This window comes from Artemia franciscana, chromosome 9, assembly GCF_032884065.1.
Source record: "Artemia franciscana chromosome 9, ASM3288406v1, whole genome shotgun sequence".
NCBI lineage: Eukaryota > Metazoa > Arthropoda > Branchiopoda > Anostraca > Artemiidae > Artemia > Artemia franciscana.
The window spans coordinates 44,101,377-44,113,414 of NC_088871.1; the positions used below are offsets into that span (position 1 = coordinate 44,101,377).

General features: G+C 33.2%; 1 protein-coding gene across 4 annotated transcripts in view; it reads left to right on the plus strand.

Moving 5' to 3' along the window:
• Nucleotides 1–6,565: 6,565 nt before the first annotated feature.
• LOC136031456 (snRNA-activating protein complex subunit 3-like) overlaps nt 6,566–12,038 on the plus strand; it is a 66,869-nt gene continuing 61,396 nt past the window's right edge. The window contains exon 1 of one of the 4 annotated variants that reach the window (XM_065711069.1): nt 6,566–6,661. Coding sequence is in view for 1 of the 4 variants with exons in the window: in XM_065711068.1 (XP_065567140.1) it covers nt 9,606–9,636 (31 nt within the window). In the remaining 3 variants the exon portion in view is untranslated. Of the gene's footprint in view, nt 6,677–6,773; nt 6,809–9,593; nt 9,637–12,038 lie in introns of those variants that run through there. The other 3 variants (XM_065711070.1, XM_065711071.1, XM_065711068.1) reach the window with 3 other exon arrangements.

Below are 12,038 nucleotides of genomic sequence, written 5' to 3' on the forward strand. Positions count from 1 at the left end.
CCCTTTACTATAAAAAAACAGGGTAAAAATCCAAAATTTGTTCCACGTTACACCGTAATACCTTACAAACTAGCAAAATTTAAGGTGACAAGGGCAATGAAAAGGTTATCCTATTGATTCAATTTGTTGAATGGAAACTTACAATACCATTCATTATAAAAAACAGTAAAAATTTGAAATTTGTTTCACGATACACCTTGGACACTAGCAAAATTTAAAGTGCCAAGGGCAATGTAAAGTTTATCCAATTGTTTTAATTGGTTGAATGGAAACTTAAAATACCATTTATTATAAAAAGAAGGATAAAAATTAGAAATTTGTTTCACGTTACGTAATACCTTGAGCACTAGCAAAATTCAAAATGCCAAGGGCAATGAAAAGGTAATCCAATTGTTTTAATTGGTTGATTGGGAACTTACAACACAATTTATTATAAAAAGAAGGGTAAACATTTGAGCACTAGCATAATTTAATGTTCCAAGGGCAAAGAAAAGGTAATCCAATTGTTTTAATTAATTGAATGGGTTATTACATCACCATTTATTATAAAAAGTAGGGTAAAAATTAGAAATTTATTTCACGTGACACTGTAATACCTTGAACACTAGTATAATTTAAAGTGCCAATGGCAATGAAAAGGTAATCTAATTGTTTTAATTGGTTAAATGGGAACTATCCGATTGTTTCATCATTTATTTTAAAAAAGGGGGTAAATATTCGATATTTGTACACGTTACACCGTAATACCTTGCCCACTAGTATAATTTAGAGTACCTAGGCAATAAAGTGGTTATACGATTATTTTAATTGATGGAATGGTAACTTAAAACACCATTTATTATAAAAAACAGGGTAAAAATTCGAAATTCGTATCACGTTGCACCGTAGCACCTTGGACACTAGCATAATTTGAAATGCCAAGGGCAAGGAAATTTTTATCCAATTGTTTTAATTGGTTGAATGGGAACTTACATCACCATTTATTATAAAAAGAAGGGTAAAAATTTGAAATTTATTTCACTTTATTTTGTAGTACCTTGAACACTAGCATAATTTAAATTGCCAAGGGCAATGAAAAGGTTGGTTTTAATTGGTGGAATGGGAACTTAAAACACCTTTTATTATAAAAACAGGGTAAAAATGCGAAATTTGTTTCAGGTTACACCGTAACACCTTGGACACTAGCATAATTTGATATGCCAAGGGCGATGAAAAGTTTATCCAATTGTTTTAATCGGTTGAATGGGAACCATCCGATTGTTACATCATTTATTTAAAAAAAAGGGTAAAAATTCGATATTTGTACATTTTACACCTTAATAACGTGCCCACTAGTATAATTTAGAGTGCCTAGGCAATGAAGAGGTTATGCGATTATTTTAATTTGTGGAATGGGAACTTAAAATACAATTTATTAGAAGTTGAAGGAATTATGCTCTCCTCTGTTTGACACTTAAGAGCCTTCTTTGTAAATTCTGGAACTCCAATAACTGATTTCAAAGTCTAAAATCTTGGTGGATTTCTTCAAAGTACTTTGTAACAAGTTGAAGTATCTGTACTTTGTCTTCTGATGTAGTGAGACCACCCAGAATATGGTATACACTTGGCTTAACGCTTCTTACACGAAAGAATTCCACTATTTCCTTCCTTTGACTCGCATATCTATCACACTCGAGAAGTAAATGCTCAAAAAACAGGGTAAAAATTCGAAATTTGTTTCACGTTACACCGTAACACCTTGGACACTAGCATAATTTGAAATGCCAAGGGCAATGAAAAGTTTATCCAATTGTTTTAACTTGTTGAATGGGAACTTAAAACACCATTTATTATAAAAAGAAGGGTAAAAATTTGAAATTTGTTTCACGTTACACCGTGATACCTTGAACACTAGCATAATTTAAAGTGCCACGGGCAATTAAAAGGCAATCCAAATGTTTTAATTGGCTGAATGGGAACTATCCGATTGTTACATCATTAATATAAAAAAAAACAGGGTTAAAATCCGATATTTGTACACATACCACCGGAATACCTTGCACACTAGTATAATTTAAAGTGCCAGGGGTATAATTTAACGTGCCGCACTAGTATAATCTGAACTTGAACAACACCAATTATAATAAAAAACAGGATAAATATCTGGAATTTCTTTTAAGTTACACCTTAATACCTTGCTCACTAGCAATTAATTAACACCATTTAATATTCAAAACAGGAAAAAAAAATCCGAAATTTGTTTCTCGTTACACCGTAATACCTTGCACAATAGCATAAATTAAAGTGCCAAAGGCAATAAGATGGTTGTTTGATTGTTTTAATTAGTTCAATGGGAACTTACAATACCATTTATTATAAAAACAGGGTAATCTAGTATAATCTAGAGTGCCTAGGCAATGAAAAGGTTATTCGATTGTTTTAATTGGTTGAATGGGAACTGACAAAACCATTTCAAACAGTTCGTGGTAACGAACTGTAGTAAGGAGCGACCCGGCTCAATAGTAACCAAAACTCTAAAAATGTAATTTTGGTACCAATAGCTACATCAAAAGAATCGCATTTTAATGCTGATTTTAAATATTTAAGTTTTATCAAGTTTAGTCTTAACCCATCAAAAGTTACGAACCTGAGAAAATTTGCGTTATTTTAGAAAATAGGGGAAAACACCCCCTAAAAGCTATAGGATCTTAACGAAAATCACACCATCAGATTCAGTGTATCAGAGAACCATACTGTAGAAATTTCAAGATCCTATCTACAAAAATGTGGAATTTTATATTTTTTGCCAGAAGGCAGATTACGGATGCGTGTTTAGTTGTTTGTTTGTTTGTTGTTGTTTTTTTCCAGGGGTGATCGTATCGACCCAGTTGTCTTAGAATGTTGCGAGAGGGCTCATTCTAACGGAAATGAAAAGTTTTAGTGCCCTTTTTAAGTGACCAAAAACATTGGAGGGCATCTAGGCCCCCTCCCACGCTAATTATTTTCCCAAAGTCAACGGATCAAAATTCTGAGATAGCCATTTATTCAGCGTAGTTAAAAAACCTTATAACTATGTGTTTGGGGACGACTTATTCCCCCACAGTCCCCGTGGGAGGGGTTACAAGTTCAAAACTTTGACCAGTCCTTACATATAGTAATGGTTACTGGGAAGTGTACAGGTATTTTCAGGAGGATTTTTTGGTTGGAGGCAGGGGTTGAGAAGAGGGGGATATGCTGGGGGAACTTTCCATCGAGGAATTTGTAATGGGGGAAGAAAATTTCCATGAAGGGAGTGCAGGATTTACTAGCATTACTAAAAAAAAACAATGAAAAAATGAATATGAAAAAGTTTTTTTTCAGCTGGAAGTAAGCATCAGCATTAAAACTTAAAACGAACAGAAATTATTACCCATTTGAGGGGTTCACTTCCTCCTAATACCTCGCTCTTTACGCTAAAGTATTTTTAGTAATTTCAACTATTTATTCTGCGGCTTTTGTGGTTCAGGGGTCATTCTTAATGAATTGGGAGAAAATTTAAGCTTTAGTGTAAAGAGCGAGGCATTGACGAGGGGGCGAACCCCCTCATATATGTAATAAAAACATGAGAATACAAAAGTTCTTTACGTAAGCTAATTTATAAGTTACGTATATCTTTTACTTATAAAAAGATTTGTAAAAAATTAAAAGTTCTAGTTGCCTCTTTAATTCACCGAAAATTGGAGGGCAACTAGGCTTCCTCCCCCGCTCTTTTTTCCTCAAAATCATTCGATCAAAATTATGAGAAAGCCATTTAGCCAAAAAAAATAAATATACAAATTTCGTTTTAATTATTCCTCTACGGAGAGCCAAAATCAAAACATGCATTGATTCAAAAACGTTCAGAAATTAAATAAAAAAAACAAGTTTTTTTTAAATGAAAGTAAGGAGCGACATTAAAACTTAAAACGAACAGAAATTACTCCGTATATGAAAGGGGCTTTTCCTTCTCAACGCCCCGCTCTTTACGCTAAAGTTTTTTTCCGTTTTAAAATGTAGAGTTAAGAGAAAGAGTCAAACTTTTTTTTCCGTTTTAAAATGTAGAGTTAAGAGAAAGCGTCAAACTTTAGCGTAAAGAGCGGGGCATTGAGAAGGAAAAGCCCCTTTCATATACGGAGTAATTTCTGTTCGTTTTAAGTTTTAATGTCGCTCCTTACTTTCATTTAAAAAAAACTTGTTTTTTTTATTTTATTATAAAGAAAGGGTAAAAATTCAAAATCTGTTTCACGTTGCACCGTAATACCTTACAAAATAGCATAATTTAAAGTGCCAAGGGCAATGAAAAGGTTAACCGATGGTTATACCATTTATTATAAAAAACCGGGTAAAAATCTGATTTTTTTCATGGTATACCGTAAAACTTTGGACATGAGCCCTTTTCAAAGATCCAACGTTAACTCCTTCTATACAAAGTGTCCTAATGCAAAGATGTTGCATTAGCTATCCGTTATTTATTACTCTCTGATTCTTTTACTGTTCCTTCAATGTTAGTTTATTTATAAATTATCTTATTGGTTTACAAACAAATAATTGCAAAACATAATAAACACAAAAGGAATAAAGCCTTTTCTGAAGATAAATGATGAGCTTTTTTTAATATCTATTGTGTTTTCGTTCGTTTTCTGTTTCGTTTTTTTCTATTGTTGGAATGTATCTATCTGCTCTAAAGATGTTTTTTTTTTTACTTTTTTCTCAGTGTGTAAGTGACAGATAAGACCTGTGTGTATTTCTCTGAGCCTATGATCCACAAATGTACACCCGATTTTTGGACCAAATGAAATATTTTTTACAGAGAGAGGAGGGTAAGTATTGTCTACTATCACATTTGCATTGGCTACAATTAAATCTGTTCTTATACCTCCAGCAAGTTGTTATTATGAAATATGATAAAATCTCAAAAAATTAAGTCATTTACTAGTTGCGAACCATTTTTAGTTTTATTTTTCAAGTTTAAATGAACATTGTTTTATTTAGATTCTGAGCTATACCTCGGACGGATAATCGAGAGTTTAATTCACTCTTAATTCACTACTTCATACTGAAATTCTTAATGAAGGATATTGATATTGCTTTAATTTAAATGCATAAGATAAATAATCTGCTCTGAGGTGTCAGCTCACAAAATCTTAGAAAGAGCATAATGTATGTTTCAAAATCTAGGGAGAGTGACATTTTTCTACATATTTTTCCAATGAAATACCAAAAATGGCACGTTATAACATGTAGGGAGGCAATAACTAGCAGCAGTTTTAGGCCTTATCATCTGGGGGGCAAGTTACAATATAGGATTGTAAAAATATAAAATAAAAGGAATTTAATATTAGATCTCATGAGCTGGATGGGCAGCTGCTCCCCAGGCCTAGAACTGCTTTTGGCAATAGGTTCCATGCATAATTAAAGCGCCTGAATTACTTGTTTTATAAAAAGTCCTGCAATTATAGGTGGCATCCCCTTGGCCACGATTATTTTTATGCTTCATTTGCCAATTCAGTAATATTTGACAATTTCCTTAATAAAGGTATGAGTTTTGCTTTATATCGAACATGGGCAATCTTGGAGCTACAGTAGACCTGAATAATATGCTGATGAACCATCAATATGGATAACCGAAAGAGGCATTGCGTTTATTACTGTATCTTATAATTCTTTTGGGCATTTTAAAATCATAGTTTGAATGTATTTAGATATATACGTAATCAATAAAAGTTTGAATGAGAAACTCAAGCTCCTTTATTTTTTCTTCAACGATACGCCACTTTTGAGTGTTTTGAATAGGTTTGAAAGTCTTCCCGAATAGAAAAAAATGGTGTCAACTAGCGGTGCGTCAAAGGAAAAACATCGGTGGCTTGGCAAAAATTTTCGGTGTTGCGCTTCTTTACCCCACCATTTTACTCTTTGGGGTCCAGTTATTCACCTCAGAAAAGAAAACCGGCATGACGTCAAGGATTACTCCGAGGGTTGTGTTAGTTTTTAGTTGAATTCCGTTTCTGAGTTAACGTTGTATCGTTAGTAAGTAAGTCTAAATTTTGTATTACACATAAGTAAGTTTTTTCCCTACTTTTTACTTTTTGACTGATTTTGCCTAGCTAGGGTCTGGAGTATAAACGGACCGAGATTAAATTAAAAAAAAATTATTTAAAAGTGCAAACACCGTTAAGTATAATACGTTTTCTATTTTTAAGTTTCACCCTGAAATTTGATTAACTTTAGAAAAAAGGGTTTATAATTGTCCTTAAGCACCTACCTCTTTAACGCAAAATATCAATAGACAAGTTCCATTTTTTTTAAAATACTATATTTTGGATTTTCAACTGCAAATATGCATTCCATTTCATTAACTGTACTTCGTAAGGGTTAGATAAAGAGGAAAATAGTGTTAGTGTCTGATTAAGTGTAATTTGTTGCCAGCTACTAGACGTAGATATTTCTATTCAAATTTCTTTAATTGACAGGTATAGGCGTATTTTGTATAGTAAAGTTTATAACGGCTTTTGGTGATTTGTCTTTTGGTGATTTTTCTAAGTAAAATGGTAATTTTTTTCGCTTTTGGCGGCAACGCCCGTCGAAGTGTTACTTTTTAATTTGAAAGTTCACAACGAGTCTTTGCCGGTATCTTCTAGGACAGTTTAAGCTTTGCTAGTTATTGGTAATAATAACCTGTGTATGTTGTAAATATCTGTATCAATTCTAAGGCGTTTCTGGCTGCCCGGCTTCTGCTAACAATGTTAGCTAGCAGATATATGTTAAAACAGTGGAAACAGAATTGTTAGCTAACAAATAAATTCTCCAAGAAGTAGGCCTATTTGGTTTGTTAAAGATATTCCTAACGATGTTAGTGGTAAAATTTTAGTTTAGCTAATTTTTGCTATCTTGGAAATAGAAACCTTAGGGATGGCTCTAAAGACTAAAATATGTCCAATGAAGGTATTTTGAAGTAGCCTACCTATCGCCACTCCTTCCCCTTCTAGAGGGAATGACCTTTAAAAATTTTTGTGTTTTGAAAGTAAAACTTTGCAAAAAGATCTGCTTAAATGAAGCACTACACAACTGTTTTAGCTTCATAACTTTGAACAGTTGTAATGTATAAGATTTCAAAGATCTGCAAGTACAATTCCTAAATTTAGAAGAAAAAAACATTAATATGACTTGAAATTTTACTTAACAAGCATTACATTTTCAGAACTAAAACAAGAGAAAAAGAAGTTGATAGCCAAAAATCAAGGTAAAATGTTGTTTTTCAAATTTCAATAGGTATAGACCTCTCAAGTAGGCAAATTTCCAAGACTTAGAAATCAGGAGAGGTTCTACATGGAAAATTGTTAATACCATCCCAGAGTATGTTTTTGGCTCTGGATTAGTTTCTGAAAGTTTCATTTTCTGGTAAAATTTAACATAACCTAACATACCTAACAACATAACCTAAGCTTACTATAAATAATTTTGATGCTAAGAAAATGTAGTAATATTTTGTCAAAAACAACCAAAAATGCATACTTTAATTGAAAATTTGGCATCAAAGAGGAAGAAAACACCATAAACAGCAAAATAAAATTTTTTTAACCAACTTAATCATGGAAAATCAGTGCTTGTAGACCAGATGACATTAAAAAATGGATTTATAATGAAACAGTAAGTTTGAGACCAATGTTTTAAAGTTTTAAGCCTTTTTTATACCTTATATTTTGGTCATTTTTGAGAGCTCAAAAAGCACTTAAATTTGAATTTCCAGCAGAAATGATTATTATATTTGTAAAGAACATTAAAAAAGGCATCAAGTAGTATGTTCACTTTATTGGTAAGCCAATAATTTGAACAGTGAAAAATTGACCCATTTTCCTAATCTAATTACCTTAAATTACCTTGAATCACATTTGCCAGCAAGATAAGGTGGTAGATTAATGTAACATTCCCTTGTCAGACTTCAGGTTTAAATATAATCATTTACTAGAGACCCACTACCTATAAAAGAAGCACATAAGTAAAAGCAAAATAAGTAAATAAACAAAAGCAATAAAAGGCAAGCACATAAAAGCAATATATTTTGCCTTCCTTCTCATGTAAAAATATTTTGGATCATTTGCAGACTAATTGGTGGTGGCTGAACCAGAGTAAGCAGTTCTTCCATAGGGTGGTGGTGCTTGTGTTCTAGTTTTTGGGGGGTTTTTCTGTGCAAGAAGAGAGCTCACCTCTTTGACTCAATACTTCCCTTTCTGTCTCCCCTCTAATGTTTGGTGTTTCAGCCTTGGTGCTACTAGGTGTACAAAAAGTTCCAAAGCTGTCAGTAGCAGAATTCTAAAAGCTGCCAACACTTTAGCAGCACAACTTGTGTTTTGACAGCTTTACTATGAGCAAAAAGTATTTTTATATGTAAAATTTGCCGAAAAGTAATAAATATAACTTAGTGGAACTTGCAGTTAGAAATATCAGTAATTTTCTTAATCACAATTCATAATGTAATCTAATTCAGTGACAAGCCATATACTAGCCATAATGTCATGCTCCATGATATTATATGTACCATTTTATCAAAAGTACTATGCTGTGTTTACTCTAATATTGCTAGTGGAGTTTAGTATTTAAAGTCTGAAGTATACTGTATATAGGTTACTGCTGTTACTTCAGATGAAGTTGTACACTCCAATGCTATTGGTGTTATAAAAATAATGCATACCCAACTGCATGCTTGATACTTATTGATCACTATACTATAACTATAAAAAGCACCATTTCATTTTCTGGGAGAAAAATATTGATTGGCAGCCTGGCAGTCACATGCATTTTGAAGCTGTGATACTAGTTTTGCCCTAATCTAATCCCCATAATAAATAGAGAATTGCTGCTACACTGTTGTGTGCCTGTTTTAGGCTACTAATCTTCCACATTCCAGCTTTTTTATTACCTGCTTTAACTGTATGTACACCTTGATAGCTACCAGCCATTTTATGATTATTTCAACTGATGAATAGACAGTTTTGAGAGAATTTGGCTATTCATGCAAAATTTTGACAAATATTCACTTTCAGTGAAGAGTGGTAGAGTAAGTAAAAACTTGTCCTAAAGGACAAAGGATAACAACAACTTAAAAGTAAATTTTCACATAGTGACAAGAAGCTTTTAGTTTGAACAAGTTTTAAAAAGCAGCAGTGTAAGTGCTCACTCACAAAGCAGGATAGTATGTTACTTCTCTAAATGTATGCTCTGTACTAATTGACTAATCTATAGGATTACCAGTATCTTTGTCTTGAAGCATTAAAGATCAGGATTACATAATAGTTTAATAAGAATATGGGACATAACTGTATTCACAGAGCAAGTGGAACACAGGTCTTTTTGGAGCCAATCTGGTCTGCCACTTTACTACTGAAATTAAATTTTAGGTTTCCAGCATAATTAGTAGTGCAGAAAAAATGCCACTTCTTCCATGAACCAAAGTGAACATCCAAGGCCACTTTAATGAATGACTACATGTTTCATTAATAGGGAGCCCTTCCACTGGATAACTAACTCACTGCAAAGAGTGGCAGAACTAACATTATGGCCATGAGCATGTTTGTCCACAATACTGCCCATACTTTCAACAACAGATTCACATGATGTCTTGCAGATACAGCACAATAAGAGGTAAAGAAATTCAGGAATGCCATCATGTGGTGGTGGATGCTCAAAAAATAAGTAAAGCTTTTGTATTACACTAAGAGAGGAATGCTTAGGTTCTGTATTTACTCTAGAAACACAATCTAACCATGTTTTGTGGTTGAGAATTGCACTTTGTGGCAAATTAAAAAAAAAACCTCTGAATTTGCAAGGTCGACAAAGTGTATTTGATCAGAATTTCCAATTGTCAATTCAACTAAGCTGGTATTAAATATATTTCCCATAATGGCAGTCTATTTGTCAACTGGGTTGTACTCTTATGTGGCAACAAAAAAGCATGAATTAAGATTTTTCAATAGTTTGTCTAAGAAGCTGCAAAGTTTCCAGGAAGTTGCAGCAACCACCTCTCTAGCCATTCCTGCAGAATCTCTCAACTCTGAACCACAGCATTATCAATCACTAAATATGTCCCTTGCAACATCAGGATTTCTGGCTGAAAACTATGGGAAATCCTTGGTTTAAACAATCTCTTAATAAGGAAGGTGCTGCTTTCAAGAAGCAAGGAAGTAGCTGAGAATCAACTGGATTATTCATCTGCTGACAGTTGTAACTTCATTTTGGTAAGGTCATCAGTGTATTTATTCATTATATCTGTAATTTTTCATGGTAAGAGCTTTAACTTTTGGAGTGAAAGGGAAAGAATAGATATAGTTTCATAAATATCAACAACCCCTTCTAAACTAAGTATAACATTGGCATGTGAGATCTATTTCAAATAATCATCTTGATTGTCACTGAATAAGGAAAACATCAGGGGGTAGTTGTCCCTGAAAGTTTTAAAAACTTGTGCTGAGTATGTAGCAAACCTAGTGGAGGAAAAAAACAACAACAATGGATTCTTGAAAATGACACCCTGTGTCTCAGCAAGGGTTATCCTTGCTTCAATTTTTTTTTCATAACCCTTCTTTTTGGTCCTGGTGGATATGAGGTCAGAAAGACATGAAACCCACTATTGATTGGTTTCAGGAATATCCTTCAGCCAATTCAATGCAATGTGCTGGATCCCAGTTAAATTTATACCAGGGAGAATCATGGAGACCAATAAGTATCAAAAAATGAGTGAGCACATGAAGCATAAAATATTATCCGTCCATTGTACCACCTACAAGCTGTTGCTTGATCCATTCTTCTGTCAGAGAGTGATGGTTCAAAGCTTCAAGCACAGCGTGTGTGATGTCTAATCCTATATGCCCACTAATGACTGCCATGTCCACAACCAGAGAATCAAGACATTGACTTGTGCTTTGTCATAAGTAGCCTATCCAGTTAAATTTTCAAGTTGGATTTTAGCCTTCATAAAGGGTTAAATAATTGCTCAAGCATTAGAAGCTATTGAGGTAGGCCTAGGTATTGAAACAAATTTCCAATATACAAAGTTGAGCTGAATATCTACTCTGTAAAATTTCATTCACTTACTTAATAACTTTTCTAGACCATAAAAAGGTCATAGACCGCAGTTGAACCACTCAATCAAACATGGACACCTACCAAAAATATTGCTGGGGAGAGGGTACTAGAGTAGCATTGGTGAGGGGAGGAAGAGGAGGGAAATATATTTGAAGATTAAAGATTATATACAAAATAAAATTATCAAGGAAAAAGAAAATACTTAATTTTTACAGACCAAAGGAAGAACAATTTTACAAATTTTTAAATGGTTAAGATTCCTGGCAAAAAGATTAATTCTTTTAACTTATGTATTATTCTGCCAACACTCAGGAAATGAAGTTAGGTTAGTCCTAATGAAAAATACCAGAACATGATGAAAATATAGTACTTTAGAAACGAATTTGGGCTATATATTTGCACGTTAGTAGCGCGGGTGGGGGTAACCTGACCTGAACTAATCTAACCCCCACAAACATACCCCAATGTGCAAATATATAGCCCAAATTATATAATTTCACTGTATTCTGTCACCCAGCACTTGTTTTCCACTGAGCATAAGCTAATTGTTTCTTAATACAGGTAAATAAACCAGCTTGTTCTCAAGTTTTACATAGTGTAAACTTGAGTGTTGGAGGAATAATGCATAAGTATCCTTTAATCTATCATGCATTCAATTATTGTTTATTTAAGGTTAATATACTGTGCCCAAAACCAAGAGTAAAAGAAAATAAGACTCAATCTAAATTCCAAAAAATAAGAGAAAAAACATATCATTGTAGAGGATCCATTTCATTTCTGAGTAAAATGATGGTTGTATTTTAAAAGGCATAAAAACGGTCTTGAGTGGTATTTTTGTCTAATTTATAGTCTGACAATGAAAATATCTTCAATTCCCCCTCTCTGCATAGGTACTATGCTTTCCCTTTTTCATTTTAGCATAATTTTTCTATTTAACACTCTTATATTTTCAGACTTTTGAA